Source organism: Ornithodoros turicata, chromosome 5 (genome assembly GCF_037126465.1).
Source record: "Ornithodoros turicata isolate Travis chromosome 5, ASM3712646v1, whole genome shotgun sequence".
NCBI classification, from domain to species: domain Eukaryota; kingdom Metazoa; phylum Arthropoda; class Arachnida; order Ixodida; family Argasidae; genus Ornithodoros; species Ornithodoros turicata.
Genome location: NC_088205.1, coordinates 61,363,379 through 61,387,686, shown reverse-complemented (window position 1 = coordinate 61,387,686; position 24,308 = coordinate 61,363,379). Strand labels below are relative to the sequence as shown.

The 24,308-nt window shown below is 45.5% G+C and overlaps 1 protein-coding gene across 1 annotated transcript; it reads left to right on the top strand.

Annotated features, from left to right (window-relative positions):
- Positions 1–30: 30 nt before the first annotated feature.
- On the top strand, positions 31–23,446 carry LOC135394541 (fatty acid hydroxylase domain-containing protein 2-like). The gene is made up of 8 exons (XM_064625327.1): positions 31–254; positions 798–972; positions 4,597–4,700; positions 6,041–6,162; positions 13,899–14,104; positions 19,048–19,320; positions 20,102–20,313; positions 21,195–23,446. The coding sequence occupies exons 1-7, from the start codon at positions 230–232 to the stop codon at positions 20,259–20,261; spliced, it is 1,065 nt and encodes a 354-aa protein (XP_064481397.1). The 5' UTR covers positions 31–229; the 3' UTR covers positions 20,262–20,313; positions 21,195–23,446.
- Positions 23,447–24,308: the final 862 nt, after the last annotated feature.

Below are 24,308 nucleotides of genomic sequence, written 5' to 3'. Positions count from 1 at the left end.
ATAAAATATCCGCAATATTCGCCCGTCGTCGCATATCCATCCGCATCCATCGCCCGAGCGACGCGCATATCCCCGCGCCGCGTACCGATGCGCCGATGCATCAGCGTCATATGATTTGCGCAACACAATCGCAGCTGGTCTGAGCACTGTGTGTTGTGTGTCGGTGCGCCTTTCTTGTTACTGTGTGGTGTTTGAATGTTTGAGCTTCAAACTCGTGACAACCTACGCAATGTACGGAAAGTCAAACGAAGAAGGTGAGCAAAGTCTGCTTTTGCAGTTACATTGGTGGTATGAAATCGATAACCCAGAAAACGGTCTTTGTTGTGTTTTTGGTTTACGGTATCTGCAGGTAAAGTGGTTGCGTTTTGTTGACAATAAAGGGCATATGCACGCTGCAGTTGCAGGATCTGCACGTTGTCACTGGTTTCTGGAAGAAAATGCAGCTGTAGGTCTAACCTGTGTCCTTCGTTATATGCGATGCACGATTACACAATTCATGTCCCCGAATCTGCTTCTTTATGACGAATTGCATTACCAGGGCGCTGTTATAATTTTTTTTTTCACGCATTACGTACACTCCCTTTGATGTTTGTCTTGACGTTAGTAGCTTCCTAGGGCTTTCTTTACTCTTTCTCCTTCATTTTCTTTCTTGACGTATGTTAGTGAAACACATCTCAGAAAATTTTGCAGGGAGATGCAAGATGCAGCATCGAGATGCTGATTTTCATGCCTGTCTGTACTCAGTGTCGCATAGGTATAATAATGAAGTGACTTTTTGTTGTTTCTGTGGCTTTCAGTGGAGACACAAAGCGATGATCAGTCATCTGGCAAAGAGACTGAAGGCGAAATGTCGTCTGCCTCACAAGACCAGCAGAATGCAAGAGCACAATTGGTCTCTTCAATCAAGAGCTTTATTTTCATACTGGGCACTGCTATTGTTGTGTCGGTTGCCTTTAGGAACACACTTACATGGTAAGTAGTTGGTATTGAGAGAGGCTGTTTTTGTACCTATTGCAAATTTTTTGCATGTTGTGACAGTCAAAGTCAGAAAAAAGTCATGTTTTTTGCTGTAGTATCCCTGTAACCCGCCAACAATGCCGCATCAAACGTCCAGCAATCATTTCAGCCCCCGTTGTCTCAGCCAACAAGCAGTCAGGGGGCATGTTCCATATCCGCTGTCTTTCATGTGACCCCGACAACACTTCAGCTTTCTGTTAGGTCCCTCCACTGCTGCCTTAGACAAACTATTACTGTGAATCTAATTGTTATATGCTGCAGGTAAGCAATGTCACTCAAAAACAGTAGTAGTGGTGCAGTTTGTTTCCACAATCACCACGAAAGGTGCAACTGTAGATACTTATTGAACTATGCATGAAAAAAGATGCCCCAAGAGAGTGGCTTGATGGGTGACTTTGGGGATAGAAGTTGAGGAATTGGCGGAAGACTGCCAACATGGTTTTGGGAAATATGAAATCTGAATAGTGGAAACATGAGCATAAGGCAGCTAGACCATTAGGCAGACCATAAGGCAGACCACAGCTAGGCAATTTTTCAGGGGGAGGGCAAGATCTCGGACCCGGGCGTCACAGCGCAGTTTTGATACCGCAGTACAATATGCTCTCATCTGCAAACAATCGACATTGAGCAGAAAATACCTTAGAGATATCATTGATAAAGATTAGAAACAAAAGAAGTCTCAATACATATACCTGACGTCAGATGTCACCCCTTCGACTAGAAAGTCATAGCCATTCACATGCACATTCCCTATCTGTACGTTTCCTATCTGTGAGATAACAACAGAACCCTTTAAGTATCTCTTCTGATGGAATCACATGTTCCATCTTATCTAACAGCTTGTCATCTGACACTTTGTCAAAGGCCCTGGATAAATCGAACGTTCACTGATACAGAGAAATCATGGACACCTTCGACAAGTTGAGCTATGATTGGTCTCTGCAAACAACTTGTCCAATAATCGCAGCAGATCGTTTGAAGATACCAATCCGAGGCCTCTCCGCAGTGTCAGGCTTCTTGAGAATGAGAGGGAGAGGAAAAGCGTACATCGTGGTTTCTTTCTTTCCATTCAAATAGCAATTTATGATGGAACTTTCTGGCCAGTGCTTTCGTCGGCGTGATGTCACTGTCGGTAAATTCTGAGGTGCTGGAAAAAGGCGGGACAGGTCCGGATTTTATGGTTGTGATCCCACTGTCCCACGAGCCTGACGGTTGGACACCGTTTTGTCCCACTTTTCCCTCAGAATGAACCCGAGTGGAAAAAAGGTGCAGCTAAACGAGGGTTTTCGACTTCCATGTGGCCCTGTCCTGGCTCGCGTCTTGCCACGATCTAGCCAATGGAACATTATGATGTGTTGACTAACAAGCCATTCCAAGAGCTACAGAAAGCAAAGATCGCCTGCGCACTCTTTGTTCATCAAGCGCCCTCAATGGGTGCATGGTCTCGATATAACGATCGGTCGTCACAGGGCTGCCGATAATGACGAAATGGAAGTGCAAGGTCAGCGAGTTGGGAAAAGATTGTCTGTCCATATCTACAAGTTTGAAGACACATTATATGCAGAATACATTCTGGTCAGCATATATTGATGTGTCTGCTAGGCAGTGCATAAAATGGAAAAAAGTAACAATAATAAAAGGAACACAACTTGAAATCATTTACAGGTAACAAAATTGGGTATAGGTGAAGTAAACTGTATTTGATCTGTTGGCTGTCATCAAGCCTCCCCCGCCTTCAAAAGTCCCGCCTCGGGGGTCCAACGAATGTGGTCGCAGTAGTTTTACCGTATCTCTAAACATTTGCTTCAATCACCTTTATCTCGAGGTGTGCAACCTTGGTAACGTCTGCCATGGTGTGATAGTTAGCACATACTACTCGCATCACTGTGAAACTGAAAGTCAGCCAGCAGCTCCACTCAAAACATGGAATTGGGCCTGTTGGTACTGCATACCGGATTAAAAATGCTAAAATCGGCTCACCTTCCGTGTGTGTTGTCCTTGTCTGATTTTAGCGCTTTTAATCCGGCAGCAGCTCCAGTCTGTCTCTCTAAACAGGAACGCAAGAAAAGACATTTAATAGCTAGATGTCAACTTCAGCATTTTGAGAAAGGAAGGAGAAAAAAACTCTGCTGTGTCCTAGCCTCCAATCAAATGCAAGAGGGTCTTCTTGTCTGTTACTTTTCGAATGAACCCTCATTTATGGGGCTAGCATGCTTATGGTGGGTAAGACGACTCTATTAAAAGGTCTTTGGCACGGGAATCAGATGGCCTTGATATTCACGGAACAAGGCAGGGACACACACGGTGTCAGGAGAAAGCTTGTACAGCTACACAAAAGAATGCGATAGAATGCTGCCCACACGAAACACGTCCTGTCTTTCCTTGTTCAAATTAGAGCTGGCAGCAACAGAGGATTTGCAGACAAAACTGCAGACTGCATGCAACGTGGCATGTAAATGTGCCATAGTGATATGAGCCTGTCATAATTTTGCTTTTCGTGCGTAGTGGTGTGATCTGTACCAATTCTTAGATAGATCCCAAGGCTGATGTTACCCTGAGGGCACTGTAAATAAAATTCTCAACCCATCATGCACATAATCTCAATTAGGCAATGCTACTACTTTTCACTAGTCTTTCTTTGTACTTGTTCAGGAATGTGCACAACTTTGACTGTGAGGTGCTTGTTCTCACATAAAATGTGACAGCAAAAAGTTTGCATTGTGGCTGATAAAATTCGGTTAAGTATGAGTCACATGCAACAGGTACCGATAGCTGTCGACAACATAATTCGACTGATCTTGTGTATGTATGTGGAGTAGTTTACATGAGCTCATTATTAAGCTGAAACATGGAAGGCCCTATATGACCATCTGAAAGACACTAACAAATCGAGTTACATTGGAAAACTAAAACACTATTTCTCAGCTCAAAGTGCACTTCAGTTGTTCCCTTCATATTCGAGACAATGATAATAAATGAACTCAAAAACATGTCGAAGCAACGTGAAGCACATGAGGATAGACACAAACGACTACGACACGCTCTGAATATTCTTGCACTTGTAAGCTAAGTCAGGGTGGGTGAAACTTTGAACCTCTTTTGTTTGAGTCTCTCTCAGAAATGCTATTGGGTTCATGTTTACTTTGCGTTACATTTACAATTGTGTTCTCTCAGTCTTTTTTGTGAACTGGCACCCTCTCCCCTGTAATATCTTCGGAGCAAAGTACACTTGTTTGTAAATAAATGAATAATACTCCACTGGGGTACACCTACTTTATTGCACAAGGCTTGTTTTCGTGAGAAGAAAGAAACTCTTGATTCACGCGCTTGCTCATTGTTTTCATTGGAATCTGAGCTGTATCATATTACATTCCTTCTCAGCTAGCTCTGAACGCATATCTCCTTGTGTGCACAAGATCGCTGGGGCAAGGACTGTCTCATAGTGTGCAATTGTTTGGTCATAGGAGAAAGTTATAGAAATCTACCTTGTGAAATGATAACAATGTGGTCCACGCATCGGGAAAGCACATTTCATGTCAGCGACCATGATATTGCAGTGCTGTGTTTTCCATTTCGTAGGCATCTGCAGCGTTTCTGGGGTGCATCTGGAGACTTCTGGCAGGGCCAATGGGACAAGGTGGAGAATATTTTTGGCGGGGATAAGTTTGCCATGGGGGTGTACGGTAAGTGTAGCACAAAAATAATTTTCATAAAAATGTGCTGTTCCCACTTTCTATCCCAGATGAAAAATGTTTTGATGATGTGATGTGAAAAAAGTGATGATTCAAATAATTTCTTTCTCGAAAACCACTTTCACAGGTTTTTCAAGAGGGAAATTGTTTTATTGAACCACCTTTAAGTGATTCCACTTGCAAGCATTTTTCACCTTGGACATGCGGGCTTGCCTCAGCTCCTGCCTCACAACATAGTCGTTAAGATCAAATCATTCATTTAATGTGGCCAGTGGAGGACAGAGATGCGCTCCACTGTGCACCATGTGCACCTTCAGCTCAGGCATATTGGCATCTTCCTTAACTGAGTCCGCAAGTTCAGAAGCTCCCCTGCACATCTTGCCCTCTAGATCATCGTTGCATCCAGACAAGGATGCATTGTCAGTCGAGCAATTCAGTCCTGCTCCATCATAGTACTGAATTTCAATATGCACGGCTCCCTATCGATCATCGTGGAAGACCTTAGGAGAAAGAATAGTTGCTTGATTCCACCAACAGACTTATCATAGCAAGTTTGCAACACACTGGCCTCTCATGCAACACATTGATCGTGGTATGCCGTGGTCATACCAGCATGGTCATGGCAATAATGTTACACACACCCTTGCACTTGGAAACACTGCTGCTACCACCAGTGGCACATGAGAAGTAGTAACCCACCGTGTGCTGCTCTGTGCATCCACATGTTGCTAGCAGTTCAGGATCACAGCCTACATCATTTGACCTCGCTCATATTCGTACTGGCCTTCTTCTCCAGCAAACAAGAGTACAGCCATCCCCGAGTTCACTAAAAAGGCTGAAGCATTATCACCCCACCGTCACCTTCTGTCACTTGACAGGCCTTCATGGCACCCTTCCTGTGACAACCTCATGGGCCTGTTGTTGCCGTACCAATCTTGATACTCTCACCCTTGTATATTATGCTCTATTATCCTATTTACATATATATCCTCTCTCTACATGGTACTGACACAGAACTATATCACATTGCATTGTAATTCAGAATAACGGGCACTGAGGGGTACTTTGGTAATATTGCTTGCAGTCCTGATATGAGTGAATTTATGTACAAGATGCATTTAGGCACAGCTTTCCCTTGCGGAGGACGGCCAGACGTAGGCACAACACAGGCACAGGCTGGATTACGCATAATTTGTGGTGCCTGTTTTGTCCAATGAACTTTTTAAAGAAGTGGATTCATGAATCATTCTTCTAATTATGCTAAGAGATGCAAAGCTTGCAAGATGGATGACAAACATGTAATCTACAACATCTCTTATTATGTTTTGCAGGTACCTTTGTGGTAGCCTTTTTGGTCTATTGGGTAGTAGGGGGTCTGTACACAATAGTCGACCTGACTGGAAGACCATCTTTTCTTCTACGTTACAAGATACAGGATGCAGCCCCATATCCCGTAGGTATATTTCATGCGGTATTATTACATTGTGCATTTCAGCACACGTGATTTCATAGTGATTAAAAAAAGTATTGCCTGTTGTTTTCATAGGGCTTTATGAGTACTTCCTCGATGAAATACCCATTGATACCCTCTTCTGACCCATTGAGAAGTTTTCGTCCGTCCTTGTTTGACCGTGTCTCTCAGTGCCCTTCACCATGAAATACTGAACTTACATTGCTCTAGAAGTAGCCTAGAGGAGCATGAAAGGCACATTGAACATGTGTTTTCATTTTCTTTTTTTTTGCTGTGTATGATATTAACATACTGCCTTCAGCAACTGTTGCGCAAAATATTCCTCTTCGGGAAGCACGTATCTCCTGAGAAAATTTGTTTATGAGAGTGTGTGCAGTGGTGGCAATATCCCCCAGCTCCTCCGGCGTGTTGTAAAGTGTTAGCGTGTTAGCGCAGCGGTCAAAGTACGCGCGCACGAGAGCGAGGAGGGCACGATACCCGAGACGGCCGAGACGGGCGGGAAAAACAGAGAGTTCCGTCGGAGGCATTCGACGCTACACCTTTGGCAATGTCAGACGTTTGTCTTACGTATTAAAGTTTCGTTTTTTTTCTTCTTCCTATTTCCGATTCCGATTCCATTTTTATCCGACATGGCGACGAGGAAAACCGCATCGGCCACTGCCAACATCGCTACCACCGCTACAACTGCTACCTCCACTACGACACCGCCTCTTCTGGAACCTTTTGGGGCCACACCCAACGCTAGCCCTAGCGACCCCACCGTCATCAACATGCTGGCAACTGCATTGAGCTCGATCACCAAACTTCTCGAACAGCAACACGCAACCGCACTGCAGGTAACTACGATGCCAGACTTGACGTCTACGCTACCACTCTACTACGGGAACGACGCCGACTGTTTCAAAGACTGGCATTCCGCTGTGCAGTCCTTACGAGAGAGGTCCGGATGGAGCGACAACGCCACGCTCAGCTCTGCTATATCAAGACTTCGAGGACGCGCATTGGAATGGCATAAAACCGAGGGCACTAAGCTAACACAATGGAATGACTGGATCACCGCTCGCCAAAAAGAATTTGATATTCCCTTTTTGTTTCGCCAGTGGGTGAACCACGTCAACCTACGACGCCAACGCGAGAAGGAACCCCTTGTGGATTACCTTTACGCCCGATTACAACGGATCAAGAAAGGAAAGTACCAACTTTCTGACGCTGACATAGTGGACTGGATTATCGACGGTGTTCTCGAACCAAGGCACAAACCTATGCTCTCTGCCTTTTACACGCTCCGGCAAGGTTCTGTAAACGACCTGGTACAGTACGCTCGGGAAATTGATCGCCAGTCTACGGACACAGTGCACAAAACTCCCTCCACCGACCACTCCAAACAACGAACAGCGAAGACGTTCACAACAAGCAGAAATGACCAAGAAGGAGTTCGGGACCAGAAACCTTCTGACGGCATGCGAAGCCAACCACCCGAAATACAAAGGAAGGCTAAACCTGCAACTGTTCCACCAGACATGTGTGCAAGGTGCTTCAATGTCGGACACCGCGCAAAGGACTGTTCTCTCCCTGACACGCGTACAGAAGAGGAAAAGGCCGAAGCTCAGCAACGTCGTCGGAGCCGTGACGGCCAGTTCCAAAGACAAACACCGCCTCTCACTGAAAACGCAATCAATAACGTTGTGTCCTCTTATCATGCACCTGCGCATGGCATTATACTTGTTCCAGCCAGTATAAATGGCATAGATGTCTTAGCACTATGGGACCCAGGCTCTGCTGCAACACTGCTATCTCACGACATCGCAAAGCTCCACAAAATTGACGTCATCCCTAACAAGACCGTCACGTTAAAGGGACCCTTTGGTGGTATCAACAGCCCTGTCGGCCTGGCCCAAGGGACCGTGTCAATTGGATCGGCAACAGCTACCGTCGAACTTCGAGTCGTCGACAGTTTGAACTACCCCCTTATTGTCGGCTTGGACTGGCGACGCGCAGTTCCTTTTGATTATATTGAGCGCTTTCACGGAAACGTACACACTCTCGAATGGATTCCGAAACCGAAACCCGCAGATATCGGCACACCAGAAACCGCAAATCACTCGCCTGCTGTTGAGCTTGTAGAGTCCGAATCGTCTCAGCTCTCTGCTACTCCGCCACTGAGCGACCCCAAGACTGCAAGCATCAGCCACACCACCGATACAGGCACTGATACAGGCACCGATACAGGCATCAACATCGGGGGATTCACAAAACTGATCATGGAAAACGACACAGGGCAAGCTCGCGACAGACCCATTCCAAGTCTTCCATCAAAAGATGATATAGCCAGCAAAATATCCTGTCTCCAGGGCTCACAAAACGTAACCGCAGAGGAGCTTGAGAGGCTAAAGAACGCATTGCTAACGAACTTGGAAGCGTTTACGCAACCGAGTACGGAACTTGGACTTTGCCCACACGTCGAACACACCATTGATCTTCTTGATGACAAACCGGTACGCATGCAACCTTATTCTACCTCAGAGGTCAACCGGAAATTCATCAAGGAAGAGACTGCCAATTGGCTTCTCAAAGGCATCATAAGGCCGTCACGATCACCATATGCATCGCCGGTCATCGTAGTCGACCAACCACACCACGTGTCCACACCCAAACGCCTCTGTGTTGACTACAGGTATCTCAACGCAAAGACTGTGAAGCATGCATACCCCATGCCCCGCGTTGAAACTGTACTCCGCAAGATAGCAGGATCTCGTTATATGACAAAACTGGATATCAAGAAGGCTTTCCTCAACATTCTGCTCAAGGAATCCGATAAGTCAAAGGCTGCATTCGTAACCGAGAATGGACATTACGAGCCCAACCGTATGCTTTTCGGACTATGTAATGCGCCAGCAACGATGCAGAGTGTCATGAATGACGGCTTAAGACACCTTACGAGCACGGGACATGTTGAAGTTTACATTGACGACATCTGCATTTTCACTGATAACGTTGATCACCACATTGAGCTTGTCTCCGAAACGCTGCACACTCTTTGTGAACTTGGACTGCGAACTGACTTTACCAAGTGCATCTTTATGAGTTCCGCCATTCCATTTTTGGGTCTGATTGTTTCACCCGAGGGACTTTCTATCGATCCTCAACGCACAGAAGCGATCGAAAGGTACCCTACACCACGTAACAAGACGGAACTTCGGTCGTTCCTGGGACTAACATCGTACTATAGAAAGTACATCAAGGATTATTCGAAGATTGCCCGTCCTCTTACCGACTTAACAAAGAAGGACGCACAGTTCGTATGGACTAGCGCCTGCGAAACCGCAATGACCACGCTCAAACAATGTCTGATGCAAGCGCCCATACTTGCAACCTTCAATCTTGAGCTTCCCACAGAAGTCCATGTTGACGCATCACACCAAGCTTTTGGAGCTGTTTTGGTTCAGCGAGAGGGTAAAGTTGCCCGTATTGTAGAATACGCAAGCAAGAAGGTTCCCATATCGGACGAAAACAAGCATTCAACTGAACTTGAAGCAATCGCATTGCACTGGGCTGTGACTGACAAGTTCCACTGCTACCTTCAAGGACTGACTCACTTCGATGTTTTCACCGACAACTGGGCCTTTACACATATCATGACGAAACAGACGCCACACAGACGCCTCGCACGGCTTATGCTCGACCTGATGGAGTACAACTTCACCATCCGACACACACCCGGCAAGCAAAATACCGTTGCCGACACGTTGTCAAGAATACCCGACGAAGTTCACAATCTCCTAGTTCTCCGTGCAGCGGACTCTCGCCTCAACGACGCACAAAGGCAGGATCCAGCACTTAAACCTATCATAGACGACCTCGAAACTGACTGTCCATCCGCAGCGAAGGAACACTACTCCCTTGTAAACGGCACTCTTATGTCAATCTCTCCAAATGAGACACCTGGCATAATGCGCACCGTCATACCACGATCACTCAAGCACGCTGTCCTCAAATGCTACCACGACAAAGATGGCCACAGCGATGCTCCACAAACACTTTCAAAAATTCAGCGAAGGTACTACTGGAAGACAATGTCGCAAGATACACACGCATACGTGAAGGGATGCCCGAAGTGCCAGGAATATAACCACGTGCCCGGTGTACAAACGCGCACATTGCAACCCCGAGCACCACCTACGACACCATTTGACCACCTACGACACCATTTGACCACCTCGCTATTGATCACGTTGGTCCAATAAACACAGAGGATCCGAACAAATATTTCATTACAGCTGTTGACCTCACCACGCGGTTCATTGTAACACGCGCTGTTCCCAGCAAATCCACTGAGCATTTCCTCACATTCTTTGAGGAGGACATTATTGATACGTACGGAACACCTCGAGTGGTCATCACAGACAACGACAAGGTGCTTATATCTGCAGCAGCAACACGATATTTCGCCGACCGATATATTGAACGACGGACCACAATACCTTACGCACCTGAGACTAATGGGCTTGTAGAAAGAGCCAACGGCAAAATCTTGCCAGTACTCCGGAAAAACATCGACGGTGACATCGATCACTGGGAGCGCCTATCTCAAACGCTCAACATTCCAAGTGAACGTCACCGACCATGCAGGACTAAGAACATCGCCATTCCAGCTGCTCTTTAATTACTCACCCCGACGGCACATCGACAACGCACTTCATGTCAGCCCCGACAATCTAGCCATCGACATTGAAGATGCGAGTAATGACGCACACGTCAGCCTCACAAAGTATTTACAAGCCATGAAAAAGAGTTTCGACTCTCGACACCGGACACCAATATACAAGATAGGAGACAAGATCCTCTTCTCCAACGGAATGAGAAACGGCAAGCTTGGAAGTCTCTATGAGGGACCCTACACAATCACGAATGACGAGGACAACGCTTACACGATTGAACGCTCGTTGCCGAATGGGCAAACTGAAAAGAAAATCGCCACTGCCATGCAAATCAAAGCCTACCGCGAACCTCATCACATGGAGCATGACTACGACCTCAGCGAGATATTTGACGAGTTTCCCTCGGACAGCCAACCTGACGAGGATCCATCAGCCCTGACCCCTGATATAGCAGAACCCGCTTCCTCGGAAGTACCGCTCAGAGCTCCCGTTGGAAGCCACAAACGCAGGAGATGCCCACCTCGATGGCTATTGGATTACGTCACCGGCGAAGATTGCGAGGACGCAATGTTTTACACCGGGGCCGTGTTAGCGTGTTAGCGCAGCGGTCAAAGTACGCGCGCACGAGAGCGAGGAGGGCACGATACCCGAGACGGCCGAGACGGCCGGGAAAAACAGAGAGTTCCGTCGGAGGCATTCGACGCTACACCTTTGGCAATGTCAGACGTTTGTCTTACGTATTAAAGTTTCGTTTTTTTTCTTCTTCCTATTTCCGATTCCGATTCCATTTTTATCCGACAAAAGTCAAGTCACCCGGGGTCACCCTGGAGTCACTGGGAGTCACCCGGTATGCCGCTGTCGATCGCACCACACGCATCTCCTACACTAGTGGTCCAGGAACCCAGCCCGCGATACCTTCCCACCTGGCCTTCCCCATTCGTTCCCATCTTGGCAAATCCAGCAGACAACCACCCACTGGCAGACAGTGGGCACCGGGGACTCCCAGGGATACCACAGCGAGCTCTGTTTCCAGCCTCCACATGCTTCGCGATGATCCTCTCCAGCACTTCGCTGGCGACAACCCTCGTTCAGCGTAGAGTCACTAAATAATCTTATAGCTTCAGAGTATCGACACTGAGGTCCATGGGAGAGCAGGAGCGACATCTTGTTTCCGCACCATACTGGTACCATCCCCAGTTGAGGATCAACGACGGCAAACATAATGCTCGCCGTGGGATAGAGAAGCGTGCAATGATTGTTGTGCGATAATCCATGTATTGTCCACCAGAGCGTCCTGAGGATGTCGACGTGAGCTCCAGGCCGTCAACCTTGATGCTTTCAAGAGAAAGGAACATTTTACCTGCGCACGGTAGATAGCATCGTGCGCTCTGAAGTGCGCATACGTGTGGCTATCGAGCCGCGGAAACAAGATGGCGCATGCTCGCTCTTGGAACTCAGTGTCGATACTCTGAAGCGCAGCTTATTTAGTGACTCTAGTTTAGCGCTTACGCTCATGTACTGGTTGCGGTACTGTCGTGCATACGACCTCGAGTTCACTTAGCTCTTCACTGGAACCTGCTCGGCGACATGTGGAGAATGACTGCCCACCTCTACTGCTGTACGCTACGGCACAAGTGTCAGTTCTATCGGCAACGTCCTGGAGTGAAGGCCACGGCTTGAGAAGCTCCCCAGCACATATTGCCTCCCCGGGACATTCTGTCGGCGCCGATCAGGAGTCAAGCAGGGGAACAACATATCCTCTACATGCGCTTTTTGTGTAAATACGTATCCCTGGGACTTGTAATTCCAATTTCTACTCCTTCTGACTTATTCTTTGTTTTGTTTCGAGCCCTTCTATGCTCCTTTAAGCTCTGTTCCCGTCTTGTTGGGGACATCTGGCCTTGAAACAATTGCTTTGAGTTAACATTCACAGCTGCGCTGAGATGTTTTTATTTCTATTTTATTTTTTAAAATTCTGCGTTAGCACTGCAAAGCAGCTGTTCATATGAGCAATGTACAGATGTGGACAGATGGAGAGAGGACAGCAGGAAGGAGTAGGGGACAGGGGGGGGGGACTGAGATGTTTGACAGGGACATTCTTATAGTGTTTTTTTATTAGTAGGACCCTGTTGTAAACGTCTGGAGGCTGTATGGTGACCTTTGCTATTCAGAATTGCATGGTAGAACTATTTCTAACTTAAGTTGGTTTACCTTTCAACAACGCAAGACTAACGTAGTACTAACTGTCTGTGTGGTGCAGTGAACATAAAAGCACAGTATTTTCCAGTGTGTAACGCACACATCATACATTGTAAAAGGTGTCCTGAAGAGGCAATGTGCATTTTCTACCGGATTTTTCCTGGAAGCGCCGTGCAAGCTTGCAAGCCTTGTGGCTTGGTCCAGTAGTTTGACATCAGTGTAAATTGTTCATGTAAGTGTGATTTTTGCATGGGAAATGTGGCAAAAAATGGATAGTAGACAGTGAGCACGAGCAGCAAAGTAAAGCAACGGGTATGCCGAAGTAGTGAAGTGCATTCAAGAAGCCACGGGGTGAATTCGAGGCGTCTGTGATGCTGAACTTGTTCCGGAAGGCTGTTGAGAAGGAATGTGAGACAGAGAGCGGTGAGGAGACAGAAGTTTTCTTCGACACCAGGTCTACTGAAAGGTCTACCAAGTGTGTCTGAATGAACCTAGATGGCTTTGAGTAAACATTGCTTCCGCCATAGGTCAAATACAAAATGCTTACACTTGACGCATGGGCTTTGATTACTGTGGACAGTAATGGTGATGAAGAATTTACAGTTTCTGTGCACTGTTAGCGCCGGCACCTTCACTGCATGGTGCACTTTATCGACGCACATTATACATCAGACATTTTACAGATCTTGGTAATTTGGGGGGCTGTATGTTATACACTGGAAAATACGGTAGTAACTACAACTAGAATGGTATTTTTCGGTTATATGTTGGAACCCATAACAATAACGTGCTAAACTTTTTTTCCTGTTTTGTTCTTTCTTTGATGTGATTTCCTAGTTGATGATTTTATAATTTGCCCAGGTGGAATACAGCAAGGTGTTGCATGTGGTGGGTCAGGTTCTGTTCAATCAAATAGTTGTGGGCCTCCCGTTTGGCATCTTAGCCCACTCCCTGCTTTGCTGGCGGGGCTACGACAGTGGTCGTGAACTGCCAACCTTCCACTGGGTTATCTTCGAGCTTACAGTACACATCCTCATTGAAGAAGTTGGCTTCTATTACTCTCACAGGTGAGCATTCTTGCCTTTTCCTCAAGAATTCCTTTTCCATCAAGAATGACACACTCCACATGTAAAATGCACACATGCTATGCAGGTGTAAATAACACGTCAATGTTGATCATTGTGTACAATTTTATGGTATACGTCCTTTGTTTATGTGTTTTCAAACATACTGGACTATTCTACATACAGCCAAACCCGTGTATATAACAGTATCGGCGGTAATCACTAATTTTAATCATTATGCGAGGAATATCGCTACAGGAGGACTGACTTCGGTCAGCGCCATCCTACTGAGGTCACACGCTGCGTGTTATCCCACGAGCGACGCTAACGAAGGATGCTATGAACGAGGACGAAAATAGCAATATTTTATTGAACTTAGCTCATTAGCTTTGATTGCTTTTGGTTGCCGTTGTTTACGCACAATGTCACGTTCAACTGCCTCGATGTTGGGTGACGTAATGAACAGGCAGCCCGCGCTCCATGATAAAATTCTTGAGAACGGCAATAGCATGAAGCGCACTTGCGCATCCTGTCGGTGCCAAAGTGCCTTCCTCTTCATCTGCCGTTGTGTCCATGCCACCTGCTCGAGACCCATGGAAAATCGTGTCTTCCGTCAAGTGCTCGGTCACCAGGACATTGTTGTCGATGCTCACATAGTCATCCAGCGACATGTCTTGATCGACCAAGTTCGAATCACCGACCAACTCCCACGGACGTTGAGCCTTGTGGTGAACGGACTCTGTGTCATATTTATATCGACATCTATATCGACAGCTGTGCTGAAGTCAGGAGTGCAGCTTTCGGGAGTCCGTGGAGTGAAACCTCCTTTCAAAAAGCAGTTCCATATCTTGGTCTGGCGCACCTCATTGCACACCTCGTACTGAAACTGCGCTGCCATCAGCCGCGATACTTTCAAGTCGGGGACTTTATCTTCCTCCTGTGCCCTACTCCTGTCAATACAGTCATACTCCTTTAAAACAAATACCTTAAAAAAAAAAAAACGCAATGAATTTTTTGTGTGGTCTTTCTAAACCCCCATAGGACCAATGTAATTTACAACATTTACAACATATTTCTTTACAGCGAACATACCAGAATGGCGAAGTGATTTTTCTGGTCTTTTCCACCGCATATGTTAAACTCTTACAAAGAAATTGTGCTGCCGAACGATGAACGCCGTTCTCTGGCGCTGTACGACGCACTCCATCCTTCTAGGAGACTCAATTTTCCCCCTTTCTCGAGGTTCGAGGTTAACACACGCGGGATAGCGCATTCGAAGTCGCGAATGTGGGTCGCCACTTCCCAGGGTGTATTGACCCCATCACAAAAAACCTACTTGCGACCATTACTCACAGACGTGCACATTTGCGCGTAAGTACAGACGGAGAAGCGAGTGGACAGGATTGAAAGCGACGACGAAGAGAGACATCAAGCACCAAGGGTAACAGCAGTCTAAGCTATACAGATGGTCTACAAAATTCACCACTTTCTTCCTGTCCTGATGGGCCCGACGCACAATTCAGGAACTTAGACAGTCTTCATGTGTACTGTTCACAGAGTACAATGACATCACTGGTAAAAAAAAAAGCTGCGAGATTTTTTCACGCCGACCTTGAAGTACGATCAAGAGGGGTTCATGATTTCTTGAAGGAGCAGCATTACCACCGTAATATAACTCTGACATAGAAAGACCACTCGTTCGTTGTACGCCTTTATTTACTGCGATACCGAAACCGAAACTCCGAACCACAATAGTAAATAGACGTCCTGCGGAAACGATGGGTGCAGCCCTTCGCTGCTCGTGTGCTAACAAACTTAGTTGTAAGGAGGTGGAGAAAATATCCAAGAATTGTGAATTGAATGTTCAAATACACGAGCATCTATCTCATCTCACTCCTGGTTTAATTGCCGTGCTGCAGATGTACTTTTCTTATTTAAACGCAAATGAGAAGCTGCACGCTTCGAAATTTTGCGCTTCAGGTAGGAACCAAGCCGTTTTTCAACAGTATACTGCTTTCTCAGTGTGTTACTGCAGTACTACATAAAACTACGATTTTCTACTGCAGTGATACGATACACATCCTCTCTAACGAAATTTTCCTTTACAACAAATTTTTTTTTGTGGTCTCTCGAGTTTCGTTGTAAAGGAGTTTGACTGTATTGAAAATCATTCTGTCGATGACACGCTGTCCGTTGGCAATCACGCCCATGTTCATAGGTTGGAGGCCAGAAGTTGTGTTTGGCGACAGAAAAAGAAGTTCTGCTGATGTTAGATTCACGTCAACCTGGTGCGCCGTCGTCAAGCGTCGACAGCACTTCTCTTGGTTTTCTTCGCGTTTTCTTCTCAGTGATGAAAACCCCTCGAGCCACTGCTTGAAGAGTGAGTGGGTCATCCACGCTTTCTAGTTGTTGCGGCATCGCACAGGGAAGGCTGCAGGATTTGTAACGCCACGTGGCTTCTTTGATTTTCAGATGACAAAAGGTTTTCTGCACCCGCTATCATCCATGTTCGCACAAGGAAACACACACGCACAGTCGCTTTCCACCCGCACACAGTCTTCCCCCTTAAAGGCATAAGTTCCCGAAGGTAACATTCGATAAAACAGTCCCGTTTCATCACTGCTATAGATGCCCTTTTCTTCATACCTGTGAAAGATGTCTTAAAGGTGCTCCTCTAACCATGCCACCTTCCGGGAACTGTCTATAGAGGCACTTTAACCTTCAGCCTTTCTGCACGATATTCTGTAGCTGTCCTTAAAACGCTGAAGCCAACCTTCGCAGGGATGGAAGCCCTCTTTGTCACGAAAAAAGTCAAAATTCTTGGCTTCTGCAATGAGCATTGGGATGTTGCGGCTGCATGCGTCAACAAACTGCATGTAAAGCACGTCTTCAACTTTTTCATATGCATGCTCTCGAATCCTTTTGCGCTTCGTACTTGTGCTGTCACCGGCTGCTGCTTTTTGCAGTTTCTCCTCAGTGATTGTTGACACTGTCAACTGCGATAGGCCGTACTTTCGCGCGTTGAACGCCACCCTTGTTCCGCGGTGATGATCCTCGATGATCGCTCGCTTGACATCCGGGTCTATTGCTTTCCGTTTCTTCGGCTGGGACGCCATCATTGACCGAGGTACCGATAGTGCGTCAAAGCAGGAAGCGGGAGCAGAAATGTCGCGAACAGTCGGTCACCAGAGTACTACTGACAGTCTTCGAAGGGAGCCTTGAATTCCCGTGTAAGACTTCCGTACCGAAAGGGTGCGATGACTAAAGGTACCGTACTTTCACGCATATAAGCCGCACTCGCAGATAACCTGCGGGCAATACGAGACGACTCCTATGTGCGACAAAGGAGACCATAGAGTAATGCCATAAACCCTGTGGTCCATACTCCAGGGTCGGCATAGTGTACAACAAAGGAGGTCAGTTCTAGAGTTCTACCAAAATCGGATTGTGCCCTTGTTGGGCGCTTTTCATGTATTGATGGGTCAGTGGTCTTCCAGAAGGCATGAATCACTGTCACCACTTTCGTTAAAGCTGCATGGGGGCAATCTACTCGAATGTGGACCCATCCCTGTTAGGCACTGTTCGTGCATCAGCAGGGCAGTGCTATTCCAGAGACGCCGTCGACCCTTTCGTTAAAATCAGTGTATGGGGAAAATACCTGAAAAAAAAAAAAAAGGTCATCAGATAAGCTGCACCGGTGGATAAGCCGCACAGCGCCCATGAGAAAAAAAAATCGCGCATAAGCCGCGGCTAATACCCGTGAAATTACGGTACATCCTCATGACATTCCGTTCCCACAGTGTCCTACAATTCGTGGAAGGGTGCAACGCCCTGCCAAAACTGGGGCGGGTTCCTGGCAGAGCGTGAGCACCGTAGCATCGTAGTGCCGCTCATTGCAAAAGCATGTACTCGGCTACGATGCTGCGGTGCACACGCGCTGCCAGGAACCCGCCCCTGGTCCATCAGCGTGAAGGCGTCAGGTATCGCTGTACGAGTACTCAGAACGGCAAACTTTATATTTATGTCCGGGTCCGTTCTCTATAGAGACAATGTATGTTTTGACGGTGAAAGTAAAAACAATCGTTCTACGAGGTGTATCATCATGCGGGTTTTACTGTATTGACTAGGTGTCTCGTCACAAATTGCTGTAATATTTTAAGGAGCCTAACTTTCACGAATTTGTAATCTTACAGCTGAATCTGGTATATTTAATGCACACACAATTTGGGTTCGAATTGCAGTACTGTAGCCAGAAAAATATTTCGGGAGGGGTTGTACAGGAACTTTACATGGGGGGAGAGGATGTCACCCTCGTTCTCTCTCTCCCAAATGATACAATACGATACGATACGATACGATACGATACGATACTCCTAAGGTACGATTTCTTTTTTTTCGGGGGGGGGGGGGGATTTGTACCCCTCTGACTATGGCACTATCCAATTGGATGACCCTCGTGCTCTCACCATGCTGTGGTGTCATGTTACAGGACACAACACTTCCACACGGCACCAAAGTGTGAAACGACTCGGGGTAAAAAACAAAACAGTGCAGATCTGAATATAGTCCATCACCTACAATCGGTTCATCTTGGAAACATTCTATTTTTGTTGTCAATGTGCATATTCCATTCAATGCATCTCACATCTAGGCTTTATTCCAGCACTCAGTGGTTCCGCGTGTTGCTAGGTCGGGACCTAGGATTTTCCGCTGCTCTAAGGAAGTTCTTTTACAAACAGCAATATGTTTACCATATTACTGCGCATTCCTAGACATGGTGGAATAAAACGAAGATGATCAGCCCACCAGAAAAACCTGCGTTTCCGACCAGAGGTGTGATTTCGAAAATCTGGTCCACCTTGCGAAATCCAGCATGCCAAGGAATGTGCAGTAATACTGTATTTCATAGCAAGCAGCGCAGATAATAGTTTTTCTGTAATATACAGGTTGCTACATCATCCTCGTATCTATAAGCACATCCACAAAAGGCACCACGAGTGGACCTCGCCCATTGCCATCACAGCCGTCTACTGCCACCCAGTAGAACATGTGTTCTCCAACCTCCTTCCACCAATGTTGGGTGTCATAACCATGGGTTCCCATCCTGCTACTGCATGGCTGTGGTTCACCCTTGCCATCTTGTCCACCCTGAATGCCCACTCTGGATTCCACTTCCCATTTTTCCCCTCGCCTGAGGCTCATGACTACCATCATCTCAAGTGAGTAGTCATTCTAGTATAAATGCAGTCACCGACTGATATTCTAGACTCCAAAAATTTGGACTCCCCAATTTTTTGGACAAAACTAGTGGCTTCCTCAAATGCCTCGTTGAACCAATGTATTTCCGCTTTCAGTATTTCTGACCATTTCGTAATAGAACAGCTACATTTTTCGTGCGCATTTCACCCTGAGCTTGTTTAGATTTTTGAACCTACCGTCTCTCGATAGCCAGAAGCACTGCAGAACAGTGTGCTTCACAGCCAGATATTTCTTACTGCTTCACCAATGGATTTGCCGACACGGCAGATACGTAGGAGAACAGCGCACGCGTAGGCGGTGCTTATGTGCACGTACTTCACTTCAGACAGGCGGAAGACTTGGGTGACGACGGCAGCGACAAGGATATTGATATGCTCCCTCACAACTGAGAATGAATGTGTGCAGAGAGAGTGCAACACTGGCAGAAATTTGCCATCATGCTTTGTCCCATGTTCCTGCACTAAAGCAAATATGCATAGACAGTTTCCTCAAACTACTCTGTTCGTTAGACCTTAGGAATAAAGTGGATTTTCGCCAGTGCTTTCCACAATGTAGGATATTTCAGAATTGAAGCAGTTTTATTCGGACGGTCTTTAGGGAGAAATTATGTCTCTCAGAAGCATGAACTAAGTGTTTTGACTTTTTATTATCAAGATGGATTCTATGGCTGCTCGAATCCTTCATCCATGAGCCTTGTTCTCTGAATTGGAAGTACTATATGTAGTTGTTTCTTTTTCTCAGATTCACGCAGAACTATGGAGTGCTAGGCGTTCTGGACCGTCTGCATGGAACGGACAACCAGTTCCGCCAGACGAAAGCTTACAGCCGACACCTCATGCTGCTGAGTCTTGTGCCCATACGAGAACTATACCCCGACAACAGCAAGAGCAAGGCCCGGTGAGAGGTTTCCTTTGTGGGCACTTGGTTAATGCCACTTGGACGAAAGGAACCGAGTACGTATTTCTGAGTGCCTAAACATTAATTTGTAGTGTCTGGGATGGTAATGAGCAAACTGTATACTGCAAAAGTATAATTTTTGTGAATTTTGTGACCTCCATTGTTTCTTTCTTTTTTTTCTAGGCTAAAGTCCTGCAAAACATTGGTAGTGATGACATTGGAAGTTGCAGCAAATAAGATTCATGAATTTTAAGTGCCTTAATGCATACAGTTTATTGGAGCGTTCTAACTTTTTAACACACCTGGAAACACTGAATGAAACACTCAACACTGCAAACTGCTCAATGTCAGTTCCACATGCAGCTTTGAGTTCTGTATAGGACTGTATGGGTCCCACCACATTGCCACGAAGGTAAACTCTCATGAGAGCTCCAGGGTGCAAAGAGCAACAAACACGTACCGCAAAATATTCCTCAAGCGTGCCATCATCCAAAATCGCAAACCGTTAAGACCACGAAATGAACCACTTCCGAGGTGACTATAGGTTGTCATTTTGGACTCACTGTATTCACGTTTACTTTCGTCGATGTTACGAAAAAGACACTGAAAACACAGTCCTGCACACAAAATCGTACCTGCAATCTGGCAACATTGACAGTAACGTAGAGTGGGCTTCACCTAACGCTCGCAAGTTTCAGGAACGAAATGCACACTCACGGGACTCTTTAGACAAAAACGTATGCGCAGTCCACCAACACTGACATTACTGTAAAGCAGGCTTCGCCTAACGTTTGCAGGCATAAGGTGAAGCCCACTTCCTAAATCGTGATGCCTACAATAAGAATGCAAACTGTTCGTTTCTCCATGAAAGCTTTTATCTTAATAAGAGCTATTTAGCCCTGTGTTGCCTTCTAGTCCCTCATCTTGTTTCTTGCAGAACCACGGGCAGAACAGCAACAGCTTCCCTATGGCCTGCAGATATGGCACCATGTTGCCAGTCATATTTGTGTATTATGATCTCCAAACCCAGCTTTGATGCAGCTACAGGAATGACACACACAGAAGAGTTGTCTAGTTCCACAGAATGTGTGCATACACACTTGAAAGGCCCATATTATACAGCAACGTAGTATAATGGCTTTGGTTAATTTTATAGCGAGATATTATAGTTATATGAACTCATTTACAGTGTACGTGCTACTTCGAAGGATCTTGTTCCTGTTCCAGCTCACTCTTTTTTTTAGAATCACGCACGAGCTCTTGTAATTCTGTGTGTTGAGCATTCCAACTCTGATCTAGGATGAAGAACTAATCTGCCAAGTGTACAAGATACTGCACTGTCTGCTGCGTAGGTATTGTGTAACCAGAGGGGGATCTGTGACAGTTGTAATTGAGAGCAAGACAGAGAATCTTTCTTTTGAACAAGTGGACTACCGCCACTACCAGATTGACTATGTTACCCAGTTGGCTATACCATTTTTCATGTCCACAAGTATAATCAGACAAAATTTCAATTTGGGGAAGGGAAATGTCTGGAGTGAGACCGGTTCCCGTTCCACTTTGCCCAACTGTGCTACTGCCTGTGATCATATTTCAGTTACGCAGAATCACTGTCATTGCTACTGTAATGCAATGCATTGCTGACTAGTTATGCGAATGTTTCACAGCAGAAATTGGATCATCCTCATATACTTCAGTGATTGGTTATGTTCAGTTGCAGCATTTGAAGTTGATATTCATACTACTTGCTGTTATCTTACTTCTCGCAGCAGATAAAATGTACACTTACCTAGACTGCTGAATTATTACTAATTGACTATATGGATTTACTACACATGTCGCTAGTCTTACTGTAACAGCAAAATTCAAGCACCGTGTAATCTCAGGGACACTGTCTTATGACATGTACATTTGTGGCACAAAAGTGCTGATAAGCTGTGCGCTTGTGCCTCCTTATCATAGTGGCATGACAGGAAAACAAATGCATCAGTTGGAAAACTCAGGCAGATAAAAATCAAAACTGAATGCAAATACAACTTTCTTGCATGTGTATTTCACCTTCGATGTACTACCAGCAAGCTGCACCGTCTGCTATAGCTGCCATAAATTATGCATGTTCCAAATGTTCGACACCTCATGCACATGGCCATCTGAACTGAACAGAGTTCAAAAGATATCAACAGAAAAGCATTCCTCCTTTGAATGTGTTGGCAAAATGGAGTGACAATGTTCCAAGCTGATAAGATTCGTGCTTTGTCCATTGAAATAACCATTTCATTAAGTTTTCAATTCTGTTTTCTTGCAATACTGCGAAGCAGTTCTTCTGCTCCATATTTTTCATGACATCATACCTGTAATCGAGAGCCAGCAGTTGCAGTTACATGAAGTAATGCAACAAACACATGCACGTGATGCTTACAATGCACTTGTCTGATGCGCTATTCTAATTTTGACAAACTTTCCCTCATTGCAGAAGTAGTACATGAAATATGCTAACCTTCTCCCAACAGTACAAGATATAACACTTTGTAATATAAAGCACTGTAATATAACTTACAGTAGCATGAAGCAATATTCTAAGGTAAAGTAGTTTTCAAAAAGACTGCTCGAGTTTTATGTAATAAAAACTTGTAGTTTGTAGCTTTACTTTATAAATTTGTTGTTTCTCAAAGAGATCTTTTATTTGTCGAACGGTTGAATGGGAAAGACACAAGAATGGCTTTTTCCATGCAGTACCTTTAATTATTTGGACAAGGCATGATTTTGAGGAACACTACTAGTCTGAACCAACCACACCGAAATTGGGGATTCCTTACACAACGTGCTTGAGTGCAGAAGAATATGATGATGTTGCACAGCAGATGTATTGGGTGGTTGTATTGTGAATGAGTGATACTTTACAGGGTGTTCTGTTTTTCATGACTGATGGATTATCAGTGTCATTAATGCAGCAACAAAATGCTACAAAAAATAAAGTATTGGGCCTGTACAGTTAGCTGCACTTAAGTATTCTATACCATACTCTATGTAATGTTTCGAATTCTGCAGCACGTATCTCTTCTGTTTGCGTTACGTTTTCTGACCTGTTTACTTGTGTATGTATACAGGTTTTGTAGCCTGTGCCATATATATATATATCTGTTATTTTCTGAAGTCGCATGTAATAAAACACCCTTGTTATAAAAAGCATATGATACCGGTATCTGTTATTATCTATTAACTATAGACAAAGTGCATCAAAGGGTGTGGCTTTTATTCCAAAGACCTGTTTGCTTCTGAGAATGTCATGCTAATCTGTTCTGCTAAACCCTGTGTCCATGTCTCTCTTCCTAGAGTTCTCTGTGATGTCATCTTTTGTTTACCTGTTGCTATGGTGCTAGGTCGCTCACTGCTTGGCACTGTTATGTGCTTAGTCACTCTTAGTAGTACTTAGTCACAAAGGGAAGGGAAAGGGAGGGCAGGAAAACGAAGTGAGTAGTGTGTGAATCACCATCTCATTATAGAACACTAGCTTTTCTCAAGACAATTACTCGTACCTCACGCCAGCAGAGATCATTGACGCCAGTGGAACAGACGCCGTGGGAACGCTGTTCCCTGTTGAACTTTCACGTTATTGATTTATTTACAAGAACAGTGAATATGGGTGGAGGTGCGCACCTGATCCTTATTAACTGATGCAGACAGGATTATAAGAGTAAAAAAATGGCTAAGAAGCAAGCGAGCTGGTGAGGTTTTACATTATGCATAGGATTATCCTTTGAACATGGAATCTATCGTGGCATCAGTGAGTGAGTAACATTAGGACGAGGATCGAAACTGCACATTTGTTTTATCAATGAGTTTTAGCGTACGTACTGGGCTTTTCCATTCGTATCTGTAGCCAGCGTCGTCTCTGAAACTCGCATTAGCAACTGGAAGCAGTGCAGTGCAAATTAATACACCGAAGTGAATTGCACGAAATGGAACACACAAGTCCGGCGCATCTCTGTTTCGTAAGTTTTCAGCATCACAAATGTTGGAACTGTGCCTGACGCCCCAACAATCCAGACGG

Bases quoted from the DNA above. Each gene is read 5' to 3' on its own strand.
- LOC135394541 (XM_064625327.1), top strand. From the start codon at position 230: ATGTACGGAAAGTCAAACGAAGAAG. The intron at 4,701-6,040 runs GTAAGTGTAGCA...TATGTTTTGCAG, and splicing joins GTTTGCCATGGGGGTGTACG to GTACCTTTGTGGTAGCCTTT. The intron at 6,163-13,898 runs GTAGGTATATTT...TAATTTGCCCAG, and splicing joins AGGATGCAGCCCCATATCCC to GTGGAATACAGCAAGGTGTT.